At 52.9% G+C, this 25,268-nt stretch overlaps 1 protein-coding gene and 1 long non-coding RNA gene across 6 annotated transcripts in view; one reads left to right on the top strand and one right to left on the bottom strand.

Annotated features, from left to right (window-relative positions):
• The window catches only part of Sorcs2 (sortilin related VPS10 domain containing receptor 2), a 385,723-nt gene that overhangs the window by 229,341 nt on the left and 131,114 nt on the right, over positions 1–25,268 (bottom strand). For all 5 annotated transcript variants that reach the window (XM_016004035.3, XM_006985589.4, XM_076545711.1 and 2 more), the window contains exon 2: positions 344–411. In XM_016004035.3, the coding sequence (XP_015859521.1) occupies positions 344–411 (68 nt within the window). The remainder of the gene's footprint in view (positions 1–343; positions 412–25,268) is intronic.
• Positions 1,598–10,499, top strand: LOC143267502 (uncharacterized). The gene is made up of 4 exons (XR_013042634.1): positions 1,598–2,131; positions 2,220–2,875; positions 8,904–8,992; positions 9,608–10,499. It is a non-coding gene; the product is annotated as an uncharacterized LOC143267502 (long non-coding RNA).

Genomic DNA, 25,268 nt, shown 5'->3' with positions numbered 1-25,268 from the left:
CAGAGCAGAGCCAGGGAGATTGTGCAGTGACCTGGATTCAGGCTGCCAGCCTCCTCCTCCGGGGAGGAGGCAAAAAGAGCCAGGAGCAAACAACAGACAGAAAAGAGCGAGGAAAGAAGCTTTCCAAACAGTTGTCCATCTGCCAGGGCCCTTTGTCCCCCTGACGAAACTCCTAATCCGCTTTCGACATCTCCATTATGTCTTTCTAAGCCACCGAAAATTGGTGGGGCCCACTAGTGGGCGGGAGCTGCTGGAGCCAGGGTAGGACTCCAGCCTCAGCCAGGACGCTGGGAGATGATGTCACACAGGTATGGGAAGAGAAAAGCCCATCAGGCTGACTTACCGCCACAGAGAACTTTCCAGAACCTTCCCCATGTCTGCATGGTAGTACTTGGTCAGGATCAAGATGACCTGTGGTGTCAACAACAGAAAGGAAAATGACATCAGCTGGTTTCAAGGTTCTGAGAAAAGAATATGGTGACACTTTCCATCCCTGCACTTGGGGTCCCTCAAACCCCATTGCCTGATGGCCGTGTACCATAACACTGAGCCATGGGCCTTGCTTCTGCTTGGGAAACCTCCCTCTTCTCTTTAGAATGACTCCAGAGACATCCCAACCCATGCGAGCCACAGAGCAGCTGCCGCTCTGTGGGAATCATTAAACTCAGCCTCAGACAATCCCAAACTGTGGCCAAATATTCAGCAAGGCTCTGGTCCCAGTCTGCACACGGCGGCAATGAACACTGTCAACTAGACAGGTTCTAGAATCGCCTAGGAGACGAGTCTCCAGGCATGTCTATGGTGGACCTCCTAGACTGGGTTCATTGAGGTGGGAAGACCATGAGGTGGGTAGTACCATGCCATGGGCTCAGTCCTGGATTAAAGTAAAAAGGGGAGAGTGAGCTGAGCATCAGCATTCATCTCTCTCTGCTTCCTGACTGTGGATGCAATGCCACCAGCTGCCTCATGCTCCTTCCCCACCATGACGGGCTGTGCCCTCCAACTGTGGGGTAAAACAAACCCTCCCTCCGTTACGATTCTTCCACTGGGTATTTTGTCCCATCAATGAAAGTAAACAAACAAGCACTAAGCGTATTTGGCAAGCTTCTGAAGACAGGGCTGTACATCAACGCACCAGCACATGCCCGGCAACCCATGGAAATAGCTGCCCAATGTGGCTGACCCAGGGATAAGCCAGCCTCTGAGGCTGTGCTGTCAATTCCTTGTCCTGGACTGCAGAGTGATGACAGGGGTTGGGAGGTGAGGGTGACAGCCAGAGGGGTCTATAAATCACCAGCCGACACTTTTATTTGTTAAACTACTCAATACACAGGAGGCCCATGACAAAGCCGTGAAGGAAATGCAACTGCTCAGAGAATGGAAATAAATGTGTTCCAAAGCACTGGGATGGTCTTCAAAACCCATGCATATAAGACAGAGAAACGGAGGGAGGGAGGGGGGAGAGGGAGGGAGAACGGAGGGAGGGGGAGGGAGGGGGAGGGAGGGAGGGAAGGAAGGAAAGAAGTAGGGAGGGAGGGAAGGAAGGAAGGAAGGAAGGAAGGAAGGAAGGAAGGAAGGAAGGAAGGAAGGAAGGAAGGAAGGAAGGAAGGAAGGAAGGAAGCAAGGAAAGTCAGACAACCTAGGGGGAGACAGAGATTGATCTGCAATTACTCTGCTAGTGGCTGGATTCTCATGTACATCAAATTCCATTTCATTCACTGCCAGTCCATATTACCAATACCTAACAGCCCTGTTGCCATGGGAACCCTGGGAGGTGGACCTGGGCACACTTGGTTCTGGTAGAAGTCCTTAGTCTCCTTAATTTGGGGTTACCACACTGGCCATGTCCACCCCTGTGCTCCTCCCTCATCACGAGCAGAACTTTGCAGGCATGGGTCCCAAGAGGCTGACTGATCAAATATCTGTTTTTCCCTGATGATTAGAGCAGGGAGACAGAAGGAGCGGGTGTCGGTGAGCTGGGACGGCTTGTAGCCAAGAGGCAGGGATGATTAAAGAGAAGAGCCTTGTCAACGAAGGCAAGATTGCCTCTACCTCTCTCCGAACAAAGCGATTCCTTCCCGTCAGCACGTGGCCTGCCCGAGTCAGAGATGATCCTCCCAATACAGAAGAGGTAGGGCAGAGTGACAGGGCTTTGCTGGGCAGGAGACAAGTGTGGTCTTAACCTATTGATTTATATTTCATATTGTCTGCTCTCCCAGGGGGCTTCCGAGGAACTGGAGTGTGACAGCTGGAAGGGACTTCAAAGTCAGTTTTACCCACTTGCCCAGGATGAAATCATCACCCTAACCTGGTTCATGGCCCAGGCCACCAGGTGGGGCTCACCCTCCATTCTGGGACCAGGTCCTTGGTGGCTCAGAAGCTGAGAGGTGGGCAGTCTCCCCAGAACTCCTGCCTTCATACTCAGATTCTATTGCTGTGGATGGGTCCACTCACGCCTCCTGGGGACAGTCTCCACTCAAGACTATGCCTCATGCCATACCCACGGCAACCAGGCCTTTGCATACAGCCCTGTCCTGTGAATCAGTGCCTCGCCTGGCACCCTCTGCCCTTGCATTACCTGTGGTGATTTGAATGCGGATGGCCTCCCTAGGCTCACATAAAATGGATCTGTGGTCACTAGTTGGTGAACTATTTAGGAAGGATTAACAGATGTGGCACTGGTGGAGGAGGTGTGTCACTGGGGGTTGGCGTTGAGGTTTCAAAAGCCCATGCCAGGCCCAGACTTGTGATTGCACACTCTCAGTCTCTGCATGCATACTGTAGATCGGGATGTAAGCTCTCAGCTATGGCTCCAGAACCATGCCTGCTTGCCTGCCTGCTTGCCATGATGAATATGGACTCACCCTCTGAAACTGTAAGCAAGCCCCCAATTAAATGTTTCCTTTGATAGGTTGCCTTGGTCATGGTGTCTCTACCCAGCAAGAGAACTGTAAATAAGCTACTGCTCCATCTCTTGGTCACTCCATTGGCCTCCAGACCTCTGTCTATCCCAGACTGCCTCTAAGAAGGTTTCCAGACCCCCACACTAGGTTCAGCTCCTCATGACCCCCCCCCCATACCACAAAGCTCATACATAGCTCTGTCCTGTGTTTAAGTGTGAGCACTGGACAGTATTGGACATGGTACACACCAGGTAACAAATGTGCTGTTAGGGCCTAAGCAGCAAAACATCAAAACAGTTATGCCAGACAGGGGTCTTCTTAACCCTGACTGCATACTCACAAGTCACTTCCACAAAGAGGACATGCCATTCGGTCCTTGCTTAGGAGGACTGAGTCCCTGTGCCACCGTCCCTGTAACTCCCAGTGGAAGTTTGGGCTTCCGAGTCAGAGGTCCGGGACCGTCTTGCTAGGGACTGCAACAAGGAGACCACTGAGACGACCTGGGACTGGGAAAGCCAGGCAGCAAGGAAGTCACCACCTAAGACCCACCCTACCCCATGTCCCCAGTCTCCCGATCAACAGTGACAACACAGTGGAGAGGACCCACAGCCATAGCCACGGGCATGGCGACACCTTGACAAGGGTGTAGCCATGTTGTGGGGCTCACTCAGCCCTTCAGATGCAGAGCCCCCAAGATGGTCTAATTGGCATCGCTGTCCCTCAGATGGAGAAACAAAACACAGAGTCCAAATGTTTTGCCAAACCATGCATGCTATGGGCCAAACCAGGGCTCAGCCCTGAGTCTTCTCAAGAGAGAGCAGGCTCCTTCCTGTCGGGCCAGAAGCGGTTTCAGTAGCTTCTATCAGATGTGGTTTCGAGGACCTCAGAATTGTGACACACCCTTCAGGGGTCCTGGCTACAACTGAAACCTCCCAGGAGCCGTCTACAGCATGGGTGGAGTCCTCACAGCTGCGGGCAGTTTGATCCGCACAGACAGGAAGCAGGAATGTTGAAGCGCTTTTGACAGAGGCTGCCCACACCCCTGGCCCACAGGAGCCCTGCCCAGAAGGCAGGGGCCACCAAGCAGGAAATAAGGGCAGCTCCGTGAGGCAGCAGTGGTCACTAGTCACCCTTGACTGTCACCCTGCATCTCCTGTCACTTCTGATCTCCTGGGTCTTAATCTCAAGGGTGCTGGGTGCCTGCTCTGCTGACCATCAGAGCTCATCTGACCTTGACTGGCACATCACAGGAGAGGCCGTTACAGCAGTTCCCTTTTAACGCTGAGGAGACTGACATACCTATCTAAGAAACCCACCTAGCATCATAAATAGCACACATATCCTGCCAAGCCCAGGGCTTTCCTGGGTTCAGTGTTCATCACTGTCCCCAGTCCTGGTGATCTCACTTTCCCAGCATAGGACATAAAGATTTTGGTGGACCTCCAAGGCACTGTCACCCTGAAAGCTAACCATGACATCCAGTTATGGAGGATCTGAGACCACTTGGAGCCCCATGAAGCAACAGGGCCTGGCCAACAGTGTTGTTGGGGGATAAACCCAAGCCAGCTAGTAAGCCCGTTTGAGCCTGTCCCCCGCCTTCAATGTGGAACTCATTCCCGAATAACCTGACAATGGGGCTCTGAGGTTTGCAAAGCGACTGCCGTGGGTCAGCAAGTCCACCGAATCCTCCCTCACACCCCGCCGGCATCTGCTGGCCGGGCCAGCTATTCTCAGGATGCTGCAGGGGGGCACATCAGAACATCACTACTCAGGGGAGGGTCTCAGTGTCCTGTGACACTGAGCCTGTCCCTCAAGGTTTCATCCCAACACAGTGAGTCAAGAAACCAGCGCTTTGCAGAGCAACCCATAGACCTGAAGGATGGCCCTAAGCTTAGCCTTCACCTGTCTGCTCGCCAAAGCACATGCCGCTTCCTCAGCGGCATTAGGACTAGAAGCCAGGGAAGCCCTTGCCTCACACTGAGGTCCACACTTTCAGAACAGCCCGCAGAGAAGGGTTCAGAAGCAGTTTGCCTTCCTGGAGCCAAGAATAATCACAAGGAAAGGGGCGGGAGGTGGGCAGGCAGGAGGGAGCCAACAGATTCTCAGGCCCAGTTCACAGTCAATCAACAGACACCACGTGGCACCAGGAAGGCAGAGAGGAGGGGAAGGGTGACTCCCCACAGGAAGGGAGGGAGAAGAGGAAGGAAGAAGGCCTTGTGAATCCAGCACCAGAAATCATGAGAAAAGTGAGAGGCCGGAGTCAGTGGTCCATTTATCACAGAGGCCCCATGCATTAGCAAACCCTCCTGCCCCAGGAGGACAGCCTGCCCTTGGTGGGGTCTAGCCTGGGGTCTCATTCCCCCTAGTCCGAGACCAGTCACCAGGCTTCCCAGATCTACTTGTCTGTGCAGACCCTGGTCAGGCCACACCTCTGACACTCACATTCAGAAGCTGGCCCTGTGCTCATGGTCCATTCATCCACATGGGGATCAGAGCTCCTCTGTCTCCCTGGAGGCCTGGTCTTCTCCATCCCCATGGTCACTGCTTGGTCCCTGGTAAGCCAGCCTCTGACAGGCAGCAACTCTACCAAGACCTCATTACCGTGACTATCACTTGGGCCGAGTAAAAAGGATGGTGACTTTAACGACGAAGGCAGGACAACCTCAAGGAGTCATCCAGCAAAATGCCTGGACACCGCAGGCTCAGGGACCCTGACAGGGATAGGCAGCCAGAGTCCACATCTGTGGGGCCCGCACTCCCAGGCCCCAGCCAGGACAACTCTGCCTCTGCATTTAGCTTAAAGACTCTAAGCAAGGGCGCTGGCCAGGGTGTACGTGATGCGGCGTGTGCCACCCAGCACAGAGCAGCAGTGGCCACACTCACGGGTCTCGATGCACAGTGTTCTGGAGAGGCTGTGGAGTCCTCCTAAGAGGGTGCTTCCTGCAGCAAGCCACAGGCTCCTGACCCCTGGGAGAGCAAGTGCTTCTGCCGGGCTGACCTGTTTCCACACTTTCCATCCTGTTCTAGAAAGTCCTGGCTCTCCTGGGCCTCAGCAGTTCCCCAGGCTCCACAGGGCCAAAGCTTACTTCTTCTGTCCCCTGGCTGCTCAAGGCTAAATAAGACCTCAACTCAAGTCTCTAACATGGAGTTCCCGGCTCCATCACGACCTCATCAAAAGGTCGCTGCCCTTCAGAGAATGGTTGTGCAAAGATGTGACACCCTGTGAAGTGCTGTCCCTGGGGAAAGCGTAGCCTGGAGACCATTTTGAAATCACTCACCAGAAAGAGCACTCGCCCCAAATTCCCAGCAAACCAGAAGCTCTGGGACTACTAGGCTCTCAGGAGGCCCCTCTGGGCCAGAGGGGATTAGACATGGCCTAGTTAAGCTTACAGAGGCCCGCAGCCATGCTCTGCAGATGACAATGTATCTACTGTGCAAAGGACCACAGGTGGGTAGCCACATCTGGGGACAGGGAGCAAGAGCCCCAGCCCCAGAATGACCACCCCCCCCCCCATCATGAAGCAGGCTGGCCATCACTCTAGAGGCCCAAGGGTTGGAGGCCTTGGAGGCAGCCGTGTGCCAGTGACTCAGGTATCTATGGGGCCATGGTCAGGGGCTCATGCTGAGTCAAAGATGGCCATCTCTGGTGCAGGCCACACACTTAGCCTGCTTGAGCCTCAGTGTCCCCAGCCACCCAGGTGGGGCAGGAGTTGGTCAGATCCAAGAGCCCTCACCAGGAATACCATACTCAACCACAGAGGCTATTCTTACAGCTACCCAATGGTCCTCTCTTGGAATCATCTCAGCTGCCATCCAGACACAGAGGAAAACCTTAGAAGAGCCAGAGGCAGGGTGGGAAAGACAGGCCTGTTCACCAACAAGACTCTTTCAAGGACCCTTCTACATGCTGTAGTGGGGGGCATTAGCAGCCCTGCCTTTATACAGGGGAAAATCAGAGCAGCTAAAGAAATCTCAAACCCATTTGTCTTCTGACCTGGCAACTCCACATCTGGAGCTAGCTAGTCTGCAGATGTCCCTCCACCTGAAACTCAGATGTCCTGGGCAGCTCCAGCTGAAGACTGGAAGGAGCCCACTTCTAGCCCTGGGCTGGGAGAAAGCATTCTGCCCCCCGGGATGCAGTGAAGAGTGAGTGAGTTCAGGGTGTAGCCTGTGCAGAGTGGGTATGTCACTGAGGAGGCGGAGTTTAAGGTCAGGCTTGGGGTTAGGTCTAGGGGTTCATGCCAGAACTAAGACCAAGGCTGGGTTTGATTTTGGGCTAAGCAGAGGCAAAAGTTAAAGCTAGAGTTAGGATAAGGTTAGGAATGAACTTTCAGACCTTGTTAGACTACTTAGGACCAGAGCTTGGATTAGGGCTAGAGGTAGGGTTAGGGTTAGGATTCTGGTTAGGAGAGGGAGGAGGAGGGGAAAGAAGGAGGAGAGAAGAGACTGGGGAAGGGGAGAGGGGAGGAAGTGGAGGAAAAGGGAAGGAGGAGGAAGAAAGTGGGAAGCATTTGCCAGAGCCTTCCAGGCTCCCGCCCCTCTGCCTCTTGGAGGATGCCAAGGAAAGAGACAAAAAGCCTGTGGCCACTCGGAGGCAGGCCCTAGCCACCAAAGCCCAGAGGCAGCTCTCTGTGAAGGGTCAGGCTCCTGGTTACCTCTGCCCGGGGCCACATAGAGTGCCAGCTCTGGGAGAAGCGGAAGAGAGCCCCCCCCCCCCCCCCCGCCACTCTGCTAAAATGTTTTTCCCAACTTGTTACTGTTTTCTTATTATTTCAAAGTAACAGTGTATAAGAGAGGACTTAAAAGATACACCAGTCAGATGAAAAAATAAAAATGCTTTAAACGCAGGAGAGGCCCGTCCTCAAACACCTCCTGGCCCCCTGTGTGCCAGGAAACACCCTCCATCTGGACCCCATCCTTCCTTCTCGAGGACCAAGCCCATCACCTATGTCTCCAGGAATCCGGAGCGCAGTCTCCCCTGGCTGATGGGAGAGGAGATGAGAGGAGGAAGGGGAAGCAGGAACAGGAATGTGACCCATGTGACCCAGCCTGCAAGTGCCCACCGCCCTTCCTCACCGAGAGAAGCCAGGAGCTGGTGCCAAACAAGAGCTTTCATAACCAAGGCAAGGTCTCAGGGGGCACCAGATGCACAACTAGACCAGGGATAAGCCTTGGTATTTGTCATAACTCACCTTGTGGACACTTGTCATCTAGAGGAGTTTAAGGAGAGATGTTGAAGAGGCTCCCACACCATCTGCACAGCTAGCTGGGCCTCCGGGGAGGTGGTGTGGCTGGGATACTGGTTTCTACCTCTGCTCACTAACTGGACAGAACATGGACATCAGGGATGCATCTTCTTGTCACAAAGCTAGGCAATTCTCATACCACCCCCTTATTAAGGTCCTACTGAGCCCTCTACATGGACGTCACATCTCTTAAACCTCTATAGCTCTACTCCCTGGGAGACATGTTGCCCCATCTGTGGGAAGCTGGGGCACAATGAGGGAGGTTTGTTTGCCCAAAGTCACACCGCCCAGAGGTGGCGATATGGGCTTCTAGCCTGACTTCTCACCACCGCACAGCCTCGTTTGGCTGCCGTCAGCATTGCTGGGGGGGAAAGAGTGCCCTTTGCCAGATGAGAAAGCAATGATAGAGCAGGTGGCAACCATCTGAGTCCCGGCTCTGACCAGATTCACAGCCTGAAGTGTAGTCTCTGCAGAATCAACTCCTCCCACCCTGAGCCACGAAGCCCTAGACAGCAGCCTGTGCGGGCAGGCAGCAATGGAGGCCCCCGTTCCTGTGTGGCCTTTGCCGGGAATGCAGTCTATGCATCAGCACCACACTGTCACCGGTACTCCAATCACACTCTGTGATAATGAACCATTCCAGAAGAGGACCGACTGAGGCCTCCATCATCTCTGCAGAGGTGGATGCTAGCTCTGGTTTGAGAGGGTGGGGGGGGGGGTCTGTATTCACAGTTCCTGTGACTCCTCCACCTAGCGAAACTCAGCACAATTGAGTTGCAAAGCTGTTGCCAACATGGATCAGAGAAGCAGGCCAGCGTGAAAGAAGGGCCACCTCCCACACAGGTAAGGTTTGCCCTGGTCAGCTCCTCAGGGCATCAAAGGCCCTTGCTAGGCTTTCGGGGACAGGGGCTCCCATCCCTGCATTTGCCACAAGTACTTTAAAGGATTGGGGACTGAACAATTAAACACACAAGGCCACAGCCCCTAAACTCAGTCATTCGAACATGAGGATGGACAGATGTATGGCTCACCTGAACATGGCCACCCTGCTAAGCCTGAGATTCTTTTCTAGCAAACTTTAGGCTTTTTCCCTCTGTCCCACCTCCCCAGAACCTCTCTATACCCCAGGCCTCACTTCAGGGCCCCTATCTGGGATGACTTTGGGGACCCGCTCCCCAGTTTGGCCAGGCCAAAGTAGTGGAATATCTGGAGTCCTGCAGTTCTTAGATGGGGTAGACTGAGTGGTAACCCAAATGGTCCCAGGCCCAGGACCTGACTGTGGTCTTGAGTCTTTGTGTGTGTCACTTAAGATCTCAAGGTGAAATGGCCTGACATTCCCAGACAGGCCTCCTCGTCCAAGACAAAACAGTGGCTACATCCTAAGACAAGCAGAGAGAGTGATGTATATAGCCAACAAAGGCGGGAATTGATGGAATTATTGCGTTCTCCAACTTCCAGCCCCCAAGGAGTGAGGTGAGACCCAAGACACATTCCTGCTGCTATGCCACATCTGGACACTTTGTTATGACAGCCCAACAAACCAACAGACTGCTGCCTCCCACAGATGGGAACACTGAGGCTCCGCTAGCGAAGGTGATGTACCCAGAAACTCTCCCCACGGGCAACTGATAACTCCAAATCTGGGTCCCCTTTCCACTGTCTTTAACTGCTACTCACAAGAACTGGCCCCAGATGAAAGGAGAAGGAACAGACCCTGCTTGCTCCTTCCACAGGCCCTTAGGAAGAGGCTGGAGTCCCGCAGTGGCCATGGAGCTCAGATGACTCAGAGCCTAACCCCTTCATCAGCCACCCGCCTTTCATGGGCACAAAACCAGCACTTTCGAGAGGAGCTGAGAATGAGCTGGGAAAGGACCCCATAAATCAAAATCAGCCAGCAGAAAATAAATGTATGAGCGTTACTGATCTGTAGAGAATTGCATTTCTACCTTGACTCTGTTTAAGGGATAATGTGTGTTTTAATGGGCGGGTCTCTGCAGGCTTTCCCACTGCAGCCATCCCTTGCAAATATTATTTACTCTCCATTTTTCAGAACCTGATTGAGTTTTAATTCACCGATCACTCTTTCTTAATAGTCACTGTAAGCAAAAGTTATTAATGAAATTACATGGTTCTCTTTTTTTATTTTTCTTGCCTCTGCTGTTCAACACGACGCTCATGAGCTCCTACCTGAAAGAGCTGGCATTTCTTAGATCTATTTCTGGCAATGAGAGGTAATTGGACAGGCCTTGGTGCCGTTTCTGCTCAGACGCTTCAATACCAGAAGTGCCTGGGGTATCTCCTGCAGGTGGATGAGAGTTGCTGAGCCTACTTTGAAACCAGAAATTCCTTAACTAGCTCGCAGACCCTCCTCTTCCCCCCAGATCCCAGCAGACGGCCATATGTGCTCTGTCTCTGATAGTCTCTATTGGAAACAAACTATCATGTCAGAGCTGAACGGCCTGGCACTGGGCAGCGGCAGGCCACCCTTGCTGAAGGAGGAAGTGGTAAGCAGGGTCAGCTGGGAGCAATGGCCTCTGGCATGCTCAGGAAGATGAGGCTTGGGTACCAGCTGAGGCAGACACCGTGGTGCCCAGTCCAGGCTGGGCCTGCAAGGGCTGGGGAAGGAAGGGCTTCTGTCCCATTTGGGGGCCATTGTGTGACTGACTTCTCTGATGGTTCTTAATTGCAGTCTCCCCTCTGGAGCCCAGGTACCCAGCTGCATGTAGCTGCGAGACAGAGGCTATGCAGTGCCATGGGACGGGATGCCCAGGGCAATGACTGTGCCTCTCCCGGGGCTGTCTGGGGGAGGGGGCTAGAGGTGCCTGCTCCCTGGGAAAAGCCTTCACAGAGGTTTAAAAACTGCTTTGGTGGATGGTGGGAGGAGCTGAAGTTATGTCCTCTGCAGCGGGGAGGAGGGGAGTATGGGGACATGTGGATATGGGGTTCCTAAAGGAGGAAATTGTTCAGCTGTACTTATGGAAGGGACCTGACATCAGGTCCTGGGAAAGGCTGGCCTCTGATGCCTGCAGCCTCGGGCACAGCATGCTTCTCTTAAGCCTCTCCTCCTACTGCGTGCCAGTGTCTGGCTAGCTGCCACTGCATAGGGATGCCCACACAGCTGACCAGCATGTCCGAGTGGCCGTCCTATCCACACACAAGCAGGATCAGTCACATCTGGGTGATCAGACAGCTCAGTCTGACATTCAGGGTCATCCTGAAACAAACATCTGCAGCAGAACTGCCCACGAAGGTACCCTTTGTGGGACTTTGACTGTAGTCTGGGCCTTAAACACCTCCCCAAGTCCAACATATTAAAGACTTTGCCTCCAGGGTAGGCCTCTGGAGGGGAGCAGAGGAGCCCTTAGGAAGTGGGGTCTGGGCAGAGGTCCTCACAATATTGGAACATACTCTGGAAGGGAATTGAGGGAACTTAGTCCCTTGCTTGTCTTTTGATGCCTCCCATGAGGTGAGCACTTTTGTTCCCATCTGTGTTCCCTCCCACCAAGATGCCACCATGGGCCAAGGCAACAGAGCCAACTGACCATGGGCTGTTTAACTGCCAAAACCAGGGGCCAAGACCAAGCTTTCCTGGTAGACGCTGCCACTCTTGGTGTATTACAGTCGCAAAAAGCTGACTGTCATGTTTTCTTCTTCGCTAAGCTACTTCTTTCCCTTAAATAAGAAAATTTCACATCATCCCAAGAAAGGAAAGGGGGCGTGACTTGTCAACCCGCCAATGAGAGATCAGGGGGACCTGAGATTCATAGCTTAAGCATCTGCAGAAAGCCTGACACCCCAAAAGCCCAGTCACGGGGTGTGGTACTTAACACTATAAACTTGATGGTGTCTAGAATCCTCTAGGAGACAAGGCTCAGGGCATGTCTGTGAAGATGATCCCAAAGAGGTAGAAGTGAGGAGGGAAGATTCAATCAACATGGGCAGGTAGCATCCCATGGGATGGGGTCCTGGGAGAAAGCGAGCTCACCAGCATCCATCTCTCCCTCTGCTTCCTGACTGTGGACACTATGTGACCAGCTACATCAAGGTCCTGTCACCACGCCTTCCCAGACACAATGGACTGTGCCCTAAGACTGGGAGCCCAGAGAAACTCTTCCTCAGGCTGTTTCTGTCACAGCGGCAACAACAAAATACCTAATACACCAGGGAATGCCGTCATTTAACCTAGACATCGCCGGGGCCGAAGGCAGGGCCCACAAGCTCAGGCAGCTGCTCTCTGAGAAGCCAGGCCCTGAGTGGAGGCTCACCCTGAGCCCTCAGTCTCTGTGAGGACAGACGTCTGTGGTCCTTGCACAGCTGTGACCTTTGCAATCTCTGCAAGGTCACCGCCGCTTTGAGGATGGTCAGGAGGAGGCCCTGGGTTCTGCTAACGTTCATGTCATTGACAGAAGTTGCCATAGCTGAGAACCTTGGAGGCCTAGGAATCTTCCAGTGTGTCCCCAGTTGAGGCTCAGGGCAGCCAATTAGACAGACGGAGCCGGCATATAGGGCAGCGGAAGAAGACTCGTTACATTTGTGCTCCGAAGGCCCGAGACTTGATATTTTAAGGCGTTTTTTAAAAACAACATTTGGTGATTTCTAGAGCAGGTCTCCGCAGCTGTCTGCAGCATGTTCTCTAAGCATAGCGTGGCCTAGAGGAATGTAGCACTTGAGAGGGGTTTGGTGTAAATCCAACATATTTCTAGTGAGTCCCTTGCCTCTGCTTAGAAAAGGAATCCAGAGGCTTAGAAGGTTCTGCTTCCCCTGGCTACGTGGCTGTGGGCACAGGGCCAATCTCCCAGAGCCTTGAGCAATGTGTGTATGAACTAATCAGCTGGGACATCCTCCCGCCCATGGTGGAAGGAGGGTTGAGAGGGTAGCCAGCACCACTTATGGCTCTCCGGCTCTCCTGTGGATGGAGACACTTCCACTCTGCATCCCAGCATGTCACCAAGCAGCCTTTAGGTTTGCGTGTCTCAGATGACAGTTTAGCTGGACCTGTACATTTCTAACCTGGACCACACAGGCTGCATCTGCATCTTTGTCCACACTATACAAACCCTACAATACCCTTGACCTCCCTCTGGGCTGCTCCAGCTCTTGATGAACGTGCCATAAACCAATAAGCCAGAAAGTGAACGACAAACATGTCTCAATAACCTTACATTTGCTTTTGCGTTATTGGGGATGGGACCCAGGGCCTTGTTTATGTTAGTCATCTGCTCTACCACTGAACCACTGAGCCCCAAAGCAGTAGTACAGGAGATTCCACTTCTCAGCCACTGTTCCCAGAAGCCTGACTTCTCAGCCACTGTTCCCACCACAGTATCGGGAGCCAGCAGGACCTCATGACAACCATACATTTGGGGTTCAGATGAGACATATGCACTACACACATGACAGACACAAACCAAGGGGCACGAAGTACAGAAAAAGAGGGGCCCTGACACAAGGCCTTTCCTGGTGACTGTCTCAAGCAGATTCATTTGGAATTGGGGCTGTTCCCCAGCAATGGTGGGCTGCACGGGGTTAGGGAGTGAGCTCCCCTCTAACAGCCATAGGATGGGCAAGACAGACTGGATCTGGCTCCCATCTGCCCAGGCAACCAGAATGAGATGAGGGTGGCTCCAGAGAGTGGCCAAGATTGGTGGTGGGGGGGGGGCACTGAGAGACTTCATGAGAAGCCTGTACCTGAAGCAGGGAAGCAGTCATACCTATAAGGGTGCATTCAATTCCCCAGAGAGGACCCATGGGCTGTGGGTATCAGCCAGGGAGCTGAAGTCAAGGGCCCAATGGGTAACTCTCAGCGGCCACATCTGTCTCCTTTGTGTGGCCACGGAGAGCCACTTCTTTCATTATTTGTGTATTTCATTAAAGCACATCTGTGATGAACAACAGTGACCCTGGCTTCTGCAAGCCATTCATCTCAATCTGGTTATCACTAAAGCCAGGAGAAAACACGCTCTTAGGTTCTTAGTGAACAGCGGGTATATGACAGCTCCCGTGGGGAGGATGGAAGTTTCTGGACATGAAACATTTTCCTTCCTGAAATCCACTTTACAAGCTCTCCCCAGGGCGTACCCAGTGCCTCCTTCTCCAAAGGAAGGACTGCAGATGATACTGCAGGGGCCAAGTGTGTGGCTGAACTGCATCTTAAGAACATCAACCCGAAGGCTCCCTGGTTGGAGGAAACTGTTACTACAGCAGACACATCACCTCCTATCCCTGGCAAGCTTCCGGGATGATGAGCTCTATCTCAGCTGTGGCAGCGAGCCTTCCTCCAAGGGGGTGAGGGAGGGCCCCATCACCATCCCCTGCGGCTAAAAACAGAGCCCTCTCCATCACTGTGACAAAGACAAAAAACTTGAATTAAGAGCCTCGTCTAAAATTGACCATGATTGAAAGTTAATGATGGTGCAAATTTGGCAAGATTATTTTCACGTGCATCAAGATGTGGTCGTGGCATGCATTGGGGAACCAGTGATGGGCATCTCCTGAGATCCTGTAGTGCACAGGGTCATGTGGCTTTCTGATGCACCCCTTCCTTAGCCTCAGAACCCTTGGCAGAGATCTAAGCTGTCACCACCATCACATCGAGGCTCTGGGGCTGTGCCGACACATCTGCTTGTCAGCATCCCAGGCTGGAGTCCATGCTCACTGCACTTTATAATAACATTGCATTTATAATAACAAGCCAGGGACCAGCCCAATCGAGGGCCATTCCAGAAACTGTAGCAGAAACACTTAACTACCACACAGTGTGTTGGGAGGTATACATGGCACGTCTTCCCTTTTTCCACACGGACTCTAAAATGTCTGTTTACGTGTCTATTTCCTGATTTTGCAGACACAAACCATGTTCGTTCCCAGCCCTAGAGCAGAGCCAGGGTCCAGCCGACAGCTGTAAGTACTTATTGAACTGGAATGTGGCACATGATCTCTTTATGGTAACTTTAAAAATATGTGTACTTGCACAGCTCCATAGGAACCAATCCAGACGTATGTATGTACACATCCCCATAAAAACTCCCCACAGAGATGTGTGTGTGTGTGTGTGTGTGTGTGTGTGTGCGCGCGCGCACACACACACACACACACACCTCCCCAGGGGCCCACAGACACATGTGCATGCACGCATTCACAGTAGAAGTGTGCGTGTGCCCACAGACATGCATGCAAAAAGCACACAGGCAAGAATGGCGTCTGCATCTACATGATGAGCAATGGCTCCAGGCTGTCATGAGTCAGTTCCTCACTCTTCTGCCTGTTCCTGCTTTTCTCCAGCAAGCAAGCTATTTGCAACCTGGGCAAACACTGAGCAGCAGGAGAGGTCGCGTCTGTGACAGCTGCATGGAGATGTGCTCCGACTTCGAGCCAAGCGCTGCTTCCTGACCTGGCTTCAAGTTCTTACAGTCACCTGGCTTATGTGTTTACGTCATATGTGCTGATTTAATCTCCCTCACATTCTGTCCCTGTCGCTGGGGACACTGGGAGCTGGCTGCACATTTCTCTGTGAGGAACCAGATGAAGACTTACCTGCGACTAAGTTCCCCTGAGAAGACAAGCTCCTCTCCCACAGAGTCCGTCCAGCCCTGAAGTCCACTTGGGCCTGCAGGAAGTCCCACTGTCTGTCTAAACTGACCAGTGCGGGCGGAAGTAGGGTAATTGGGTGGCTGAGTGAACCTTCAGGAACCTGAGCCCATGTCAGAGGTGTGACAGGGTCAAAAGCTGCTCCAGAGAAATGCCCAGCTCTTGAAGGCATGGCCTCAGGACAAGGAGGGAAGGTCTAACCATGGGACTCACAAGGTGGTTTGGCCAGATGTAACTGAGGCATCACTCCTGCCCATCTGAGAGGCCAGGGCCTCAGTGGCAGCCTGGATCGAGGGAAGAACAGATAGCCATGCCGAGCTGGCCTCATCCAGGGATGGGGTAGTGCTACCCAGATCTCCCCCAGCCCCACCCCTCCACCCCCAATCACACACTGGAAAAGCCTGGGCCGCAACAGGAGCCTGGCTGAGTCCACACCGCCCCTCTGCCGTGCCTTGTCTCATCCTGGGAGGCTGACTGGTACAGGGTCTGAACAAATGAGCAAAAGTTCCACTCTGAACAAGTCTCCCAGTCCCCACCCCACATCCCAGACAACCGGGAACTCAGAATGGACCCCAGGGCCAAGGATAAAGTGGAACCATCAACCTTCCAGAGTTTGCTGGGCAGGAAATCGGCAACTTGGAGTTAGCTAAAGATTGGCAGCTGAGACATCAATGTGTATAACACAATAGAAAAAAAATATGGCCGGTTGTGGTGGCACACGCCAGTAGGATTTGCTGAAGGAGGCGGAGGCAGGAGGATCACAAGTTCAAGGCCAGCCTGGTCTACACATTGAAAAAAAAATATGAATAAACTAGATCTACCTGACTAAAAACTTAGATGTTTGTCCCGAGTTTCTTTTGGACCTAACAACTAGCACTTACGAGATGGAGGGGCTGGGATATGCTGGGCTGGGTGAAGCGTCCAGCATAGTACCTGGGAGGCCAGGGCTTCACCCCCAGCACCTCAAAGGGAAGGGGTGGGGACAATAAGAGGAGGGGAAGAGAGGAAGGGAAGTATTTTAGTTAGTTTCTCTTTTGTTGTGTTAAAACACTGACCAAAAGCAACTTGGGGAGGAAGGGGTTTACTTGGTTGCACTTTACAGTGAATTATCCCATCATCAAGGGAAGCTGGGGCAGAGGCTGAGCAGAGACCACTGAGGATCACTGCTTACCGGCTTGTTCTCTCCTGCGTGTTCAGCTCCCTTTCTTATACATTGCAGACCCGCCTGTCCAGGGATGCTGCTTCCCTGGGAGACGGCTGGATGCTCCTTCATTAATTGGAAGCCCGCTTCATCGCCAATCATGAAAACGCCCCCGCAAATGTGCCTACAAGCCAGTCTAATGGGGAGAATGACAAAGACCCATATTGGAGCACTCCCATTGCCAAAGAAAACCTGCAGACAGCAAATGAGCCAGGAAGATGGGTTCAGTGTCATCAGTTACTAAAGAAACGTCAATTGAACCACAATGCAAACCTTTACACTTTGGAGAACACCCAAAATATAAGAGTTGGCAGTGCAGGGAGCTCCGAGGATGGAGTAACTGACGCTCTCCTGACCCAGGGTTGGGACTCAATGGTCCCAGAGTCAATTTGGCATTGTTTTATGAAGTTAAATCCATCCTTTCACACATGAGTGACCCCACCTGGTATTCATCCGAGAGAAACAGCGGTGTATGTCTACACAAAGACCAGTGCAGGGTTCACAGCAGCTTGTACATGACAGGAAGGAACATAGAAACTGACCAGATGCCCTTCAGTCAGGGACAGGATAAAGAAACTGCTGGCCTGTGTGTCAGGAGACCAGAAAGTACCATAAAGGAACAAACTCCTGCCGCACACCACACAGATGGTCTGTAGGCATCACCAGCTAAACATTAAGTGTCCCACAGGTTTGGATATTAAAGGTTTGGTTCCATCTTGGGGAGCTATTTCGGGAGGAAACTAAGAGTTGGGACCTAGTTGGAGGAAGTGATGTCACTGAGGGGTATGACCTTAAACAAGATTCTAGGACCCTCAGTCCTTTCCTTGCTTTTCTACGGCCACCATGAGATGAGTATGTCTGCCTCAGCATGCCCTTCCACCATGATGCATGCTCTCCTACTGTGATGTATATTCTTCCCACCATGATGCATGCTCTCCCACTATGATGCATGCCCTTCACCATGATGCATGTCCACCTACTGTGATGTATGCCCTTCCACCTTGATGCATGCCCTCCCACCATGATGCATGCTCTCCTACTGTGATGTATGCTATTTTACCATGATGCATGCCCTCCCGCTATGATGCATGCCTTTCCACCTTGATGTATGCCTTCCCACCATAATGCATGCTCTCCTACTGTGATGTATATTCTTCTACCATGATGCATGCTCTCCCACCATGATGCATATCCCTCACCATGATACATGCCCCCCCACTATAATGCATGCTTTTCAACCATGATGCATGCTCTCCCACCATGATGCATGCCCTCCCACCATGATGCTCTGCCTCCATGGGCTGAGCTGTGCATTTGAAACTACAAGCCATCATAGATCTTTTCTCCTTATAGGAGTATTTGCCACAGAAATAAAATGCAGACTAACATGCAGGATTTCCATGAGTGTGAAAGAAGCCTGCCTCCGAAGATGGCACACTCCACATTAGTCTCCTTACACAGCACTCTGGGAAAGGCAGCATGTTTGAATGAGAGACAGAGCCACAGGTGCCAGGGCACTGAGTACAAAGGGCAAGGTCCTGGGCTGCTGGGTGCTGCTATGGGGGAGCATAGTACCAGTGCTGCTCATATTACATGATCAAAACTTACCCAGGAACACACTTTAAAAGGCATGCATGCTTTAGAGCATACCAATTATACCTCAACAAACCTGTGTCAAATAGCAAGTACTTTCATCGCACCAACCACTGACTTAGGAACACCCAGATTATAAATGCCAGACCCACACATCTGGCCTCTGCAGGATCCAGAGCTGAAGCAAACTGACTATAACATACCACCAAGATCTTCGACAACAGATGTTAATGTGGAGATCCCCAAGTCTACTCCTTGATGTCCCCTCTGATGTCCTCTTAGCTCGGGTTGCCCATACTGCCCTCTTCCTGCCCCTATGGCACATGCCAGCACTGGGCAGCTGTGCTCAGTTTCCCACCAGCCCCACAGCCTCCAGCCTGAGCTGACTCTGCCCTTCCAGGGTTCCCCAGCATGCAGGCACCCTATTTCTATCAGCTTACACAACCATCATGACAGTTAAGCAAGGAGCTGTCATGGGCACCACCACACATGGAAACTGAGGCTAGATGAGGAGAAGTCAACACAGCATCCTCCGCAGGATACGAGACCCCAAAGAGATGAAGCTCCATGCCACATGCTCCTGGTCTCTGTGGAGGCAGCTACACAGCAGCTCGGTTCAAATGCAAATCATTAAAACCCGCAGCTCCAGAGCCCCAGGATCTACCCCACCGACCATCTGTGGGCCCACACACAAGAGAAAGGACAACCTGGGCTCAGACTCAACCCGTGCTCTTCTTCATCTGATGATAAATGGATAAAGTGCTCGCCAAGACATCGAAATCTGAAGCAGAAGGAGGCGGAGTGCAAGACCTACATGTGAAATAATGAATTCATAATCCTCCCAAAGACAGTTGGCATGGGAAACTGACATCACTATGGAAACCAGGCAAGCATGGCATGTCCCTGGGAGGGCAGGGCAGAGCCAGCCACCTTAGCTCTGGGCTGCAGAGGGGATAGGGCTCCGTGCTGGGTTTGGCAGCCCTGGGAGAACCCCGGTGCCTCCAACATGCTATTGGTTCCAAAGGGCCAGAGGGGACAACACCTGCCCAATACACAGCTCAATCTGGGGAAGCCTTGGCTTGCACACACAGCTCTCAGAGTGTGGGCATGGGCGGAAAGAGGTGGCATTCTGGGTTGCAGGCCAAAAGAGAGCAGCTTCCTGGATGAGCAGCCCTGAGGCTGGTGGGGCGGGATCAGCCATGGCTGCCTGGAAGACAAGCGGGCACCTATTGACTGGGGAGCCAAGGAAGAAAATGGCCAGAGACAGCATGGAGATGTGAAGGCCTGGGATGTGGGAAGGAGGAGCTAGCTGGAGAATAAAGGGGAGCAATAGCGGTGTCCCGCCAGAGGAACCCTGGCAAAGGGAACACTTGACCCACCTGAGAAACAGCTCAGGACTGGGGGAGGACTGAGGGGCTCATGGAGCCATCACGGCACAGAGCAGGGAATGTTAACAAATGAATGGTGCTGTTGTGCCAGAACACTGATCCACCTGCCCCCACACAGGCCACAGGCACTCTCTCTCTCTCTCTCTCTCTCTCTCTCTCTCTCTCTCTCTCTCTCTCTCTCTCTCTCTCTCTCTCTCCCCCTCCTCTCTCTGGAAAAGCTCATGCAACATCTGCGTATTGTTTTTCAATAAGAATTTGGCTGCCGAGGACCCTAGTTGTAAATAAGTCTTCTGGAGTTAATTCTGCTCTCACCTTCCCTACAGCTCATTATTGAGGAATCGTAATGGCGAGGTTCCCAAGCAACCCAGCTGTCCTCTGAATACACTTCTCCCCTCCTCCTCCTCCCCAAGCAGAGCCATCTTGGCTCACAGCAGGTCGCTGGGCCTGGGGTTGCAGGCCTCTGCTCCGGCTCCCACACTGGAGCTGGGAGGACTCCACAGATGCTGAAAGCTTCTCGGCCAGGGTGGACCTGAACCCCGAGGCCAGGCTGCAGGTTACGGAGACCAAGAACATGGCCTGGCTGCGGTCAGAGCTGGTGACTTCTGAGGTTTGTTTGCTTTGCACACAGCCCTGGGAAGAGCCCAGGGACGGGGCCCCTCAATCAGAATGGAGGGCCTGGCGGAGACATCGGGAAGGCTGGCAGAGGTGGGATGTGGCGGGCCTGCCATGGGAGACCAGCTGGAAGTGCTAACCCTGGTGGGGGTGCTGAGCCTCTCTAAACCAGTCCTGCACTGAGAGGTTGTTACTCCAGCTTCACCTGTGAGGAAATGGAGACAGGCTCAGTGAGGCAGTTCACTACCCAAGCTCGGAAAGCTGCCATGGTCCCTGCCCGCCAGAAGACAGGGACAGAGAACGCCAGGGCAAGGGGCTGAGTCCTGGTAAGAGCCACTGTGGGGTGATGGGGGCTACTTTGCAGAGAGCATGAGGAGCAGGGGAAGAGGCAGAAGCCATGCCACTCTCCAAAGCACAGCAGAGAGGTGGAGTCTGGGGGAGGGGCTGAAAGGGGAGGACATCTCAAGTCCTCCAAGGGGAGAAGGCTAGAGGGAACTACTCTCACCCCTACCTCTCCTGCGTGACCCCTGAGGCAGACACAGCCCTGGGGGAGGCTTGTGAGTAGTGTCCTGTGGTCTAGCTAGCCAACACCTGTCTCAGTACTCTGGTTTCCCTGTCGATGCAAACAGGCAGCTGTGAGGGCCAGGGAGCTGACGCCGTCGGTCCGGGGCAGATCTGACTCATGTGATATTCCTGTCAACACATTTGGGCCTTTCAGACAGAGTAGCTGCTTCCAGAGCCAAGGTGGTCCTCGGGCTCAGCCTTCTTGGAGCCTGCTCCCTGGTACCACAACCAGAGTCGGGCCCTTTGTGCCCACCCTGTCACTATTGCCGCCGCCGCCGCCGCCGCCGCTGCCGCCACGGACCATGAACACAGAATCTAGGCACTGGAGGGATGGCCACATACCCCGAGGGGAAGAAAGGATCCAAGCCTCCTGGGGCCAGAGACTAAGCCTGGGAGCTGGAAAGTTCCACACACCGAGGCAAGAGTGAAAATCCACTGACATAAAGTGTGAGGCGGGGGGGTGGGGGGGTGGGGGGGTGTCTTTCATGGAGGGAATCTCCTGAGCTGAGATTTGGGGTCAGGGTTTGGGACCCTGCCAATGTCTGCATTATGCCTGGAGGCCTTTCTTTTGAAACCATCTCTTTCCCACTCCCCCAAATTTATTTCAAAATAAACTGCGAATCTGATGCACATTTTCACCCCTGCTGTAATGAGCAATTTCCTAGCGGGACTTAGAGCCAACACCAGCTCAGGAGCAGGCAGGCCGGCAGGGTTCCCTGTGCCAGTAGATGCCATCACTGCAAACAATGAGTCTGATCTGGTGGATGGGGGGTACTCTGGGGGCACACCTAGCACCCTCCTCTGCCGCTGCACCCATACACTGGTACTGTGGGTGTCCCTCGGTAAAGTTGCCACATAAGGCTTGCAACAACACTAAAGCCTAAATAAGAATGTTCCCATGGGGAACTTGAAGCCCAGAGAGGTTAAGTAACTTGCCCATGGCTGAACATGGGAACTCACACCCAGGCTGTCAGGTCTTATAACCTGTGCCTCACTGTTATTGAGTTGACTGGATCTCTCATCTCTGTCCCTCGAATGGTGGTTTTTGCCTGGACAGGTCAGTGTCAAAGATGGCAGGATAAACCCTCCCTTGCAGAAAAATGCGTACTTCCACTAACACAGCTGAGGTGACGTCATTGCCATCCCCAGGCTCCCCTTGGGGCCTGTCTTCTGAGACACTGGGCAGGGCTCACCACTGTTCTGGAGTCCTGGTTAGGAACCTTCACACACTGAACTACTCCTGCTTCTGAAGATGCTCCCTCTGTTAACTCTGGCCAGGACAAGTTCCCGTCAACTTGTCCATGGACTCCCATGAACTTCTCCAGCTCCTTCTCTCTCCGGAGGCTCGGCTGAGGGGTTGCTCCATAGGATGCTGAGAAGAGAGATAGATGATGGGACCATGGAGGAAAGGGACTGTCACATGATCAACCCCTGAGTCTTTCCGGTGCGCCCAGATCTGCCAGAGACGCAGGAAAGAACAGACAGACAGGCGGCTATGCAAGAAGATGCTTGATTCTTTTCAGGGCAGACAACACACACACACACACACACACACACACACACACACACACACACATACACACACACATACACATACACACACACATACGCACACATACACACACATACACACACATACATATACACACACACATACACATACACACACACACACATGACCCACCTCTTTGTGAGGCATATTAATGGGACCAGGTAAGAGGGCCTAGCTCTGCATGGGATGGGTTTCCCTGGACTTCCCATTTGCTTAGGTTATCAGGGATAAGGGCATGAGGGATGAATGCCCTGACCACACCATCCTTGAGAAGACCAGGCCATCTGGTCCTCAGAGGGTCTGACTAGGCCACAGTCACCAGGTGAAGCCTAGAGTGGGTGAGTGCTGTCCACATAGGTAAAGGGTAAAGTTAAGAGCTAGGGCCGGGAAAGCAAGGGACGGGAGGATGGAGAGGAAATGTCAAGAGGTTCCACGCCTTCCCTTGCACATCTACAGATGACTGAAACACCACAGAGGAGGAGGCAGCAGGGCTCCTGGGCACCGGCCCGCTCTCACAGAACTGTGTAGCTATACTTCTGCTGCCGTGACAACCAGAATAAGAACCGTGAGCCCACATTCTATACCTGGAGATGCCAAGCCACACTGAAAGGCTTCTGGGCATATGACACTCAGGTTCAGTCTCAGCAGTGGGGCTGGGAAAAGCCCCGTCCTAGCAGTAGTGGCCTTGGTCCCCACCAAGTGAGACAGAAGCAAGGGTTGGCTGTGAACTGATCTGACACTCTGCCAAGGCGAGTGGTCTCTCTTCCTGGGGTGTCTGTGAAATGCATGTGTCCTGGGGTGTCGTCTGTGAAGTGCGCGTGTGGCTTTTCCCATTAGGGCAGCTCTGGTAGGAGGGCACAACCACAAACCCAGGTGCCGGAGTCAGCAGCCTGCAGCCTGCTCCATGCAGGTCCCAGGAATGGCAGGTGCCTGTGTGCCCAGTGTGCAGAGCATGCAGCAGCTATCTCCCACCATATCCCATATCTTGTCTTGCACACTAGTGCTCTCCAAGACCCTGGTGTGAAATTGCTATGGCGTCAGGATGTGTGAGCATCACTACTGACCCCTACATTGAAAGTGGAATGCCTGATGGCACCTGGCTCAAAACTCCACGTCGGGCCAGGCATCCATCTCAGCCTGCAGCCCACCTATCTCATTCCTCCTATCAAACCCCGGATTCCCATCGGCATGCTCCTCCTCCAATCCCTTGCAGGGGTTCCCTCAGTCCCCTGCAGGCTTCTGCTCCCATGCGCTTTACCTTCCACTCCAGCAGGGCCCTCCCTCTCACAGGGACCATAGCAACCACTTGACATGGTCATCAGGGACACCTGGGCTTCCCTTCTACCAGCCATGCTGCAACCAGAACCACGATTCCAAAAGGTAAATCAAACCAACCACCTCCCAGGACCCATGGGTGCCATGACAGCTGGCAGGCCTCTAACCTGGCTCCCTTTGGACTCTGACCTTTGCTAGAACACAGGTCACAAGTGCTTTAGTGAGCACTCGGAGTGTGGCGGTGGTAGTGATGGTGGTGACAATATTGATGGTGCTGGTGTTGATAGTGGCAATACTGATGGTGGTAATGGTGCTGGTAATGGTCACGGTGTTGACAATGGTGGTGGTGGTGGTGATGGAAATGGTGTTGGTGATAGAAATGGTTGTGATGACTGTAGAGATGGTAACAGTGATAACAATGGTGTTCATGGTCAAGTGGTAGTGGTGTTGAAAATGGTACTGATGATAGTAGTGATGCTGGTGGTAATGGTGGTGATAGTACTGATGATATGGATGGTGATGATGGTGATGTTGATGACGGTAATGAGAGTGGTGATGCTACTGATGGTAATGGTGGTCATGATTGTAATGATGGTGGGGATATGGTGGTAGTGATGGTGGTCGTGATGGTTGATGGTGGTGGTGGTGGTGGTGGTAATGATGGTGGAGGTGATGGTGGTGGTGATGGTGTTGATGGAAGCAATGGCAATGGTGATGGTGTTTATGGAGATGGTGGTAGTGTGTGATGTTGATGGTGGTAGTGATGGTGATAGTGTGGTATTAATGGTAATGGCATTGATGGTGATAGTGGTGGTGATGGTGATAGTGGTGATAATGGTGTTGGTGGCGGTATTGATGGTAGTGGCAATAGTGTTGATAGTGGTGATGGTGGTGGTAATGATGGTGTTGATGGGTGTAGTGGTGGTAGTGATGATGGAGTTTGTGGTGATAGTATGAGATGATGATAGTGGTGGTGATAGAATTGGTCGTGGTGGTGGGGATGGTGGGGATGGTGGTTCTGATATTGGTGGTGGTGGGATAGCAGAAGTGGTTAGCATAACCACTGCTCATACTCTGCCTGGGGAGGTGGCAGCCTCTGAGGTCAGCCTGTGCTGAGAACTGTGGCTTCTCAGAGACATGCCCTCTTGGACCCTAGACCCAGGCCACAGCATAGACACGGCTGCTCTGGGTGCCCAGAAATTGGCCTGTGGCTGGAAGTGTTGAGCCACTGCTCCGTGAATCCTATCAACTGCTCTGCAACTCTGCCTGGAAAGTCAAATTTGTCAGAGAAGGTTGGTCGTAGCTTTCCTAAGGCCTGAAGTTGGAATGTCAGCTCCTCCTCTAGGG

This window comes from Peromyscus maniculatus, chromosome 10 (assembly GCF_049852395.1).
Source record: "Peromyscus maniculatus bairdii isolate BWxNUB_F1_BW_parent chromosome 10, HU_Pman_BW_mat_3.1, whole genome shotgun sequence".
Taxonomy (NCBI): domain Eukaryota; kingdom Metazoa; phylum Chordata; class Mammalia; order Rodentia; family Cricetidae; genus Peromyscus; species Peromyscus maniculatus.
This window is presented reverse-complemented; position numbering and strand designations above follow the sequence as displayed.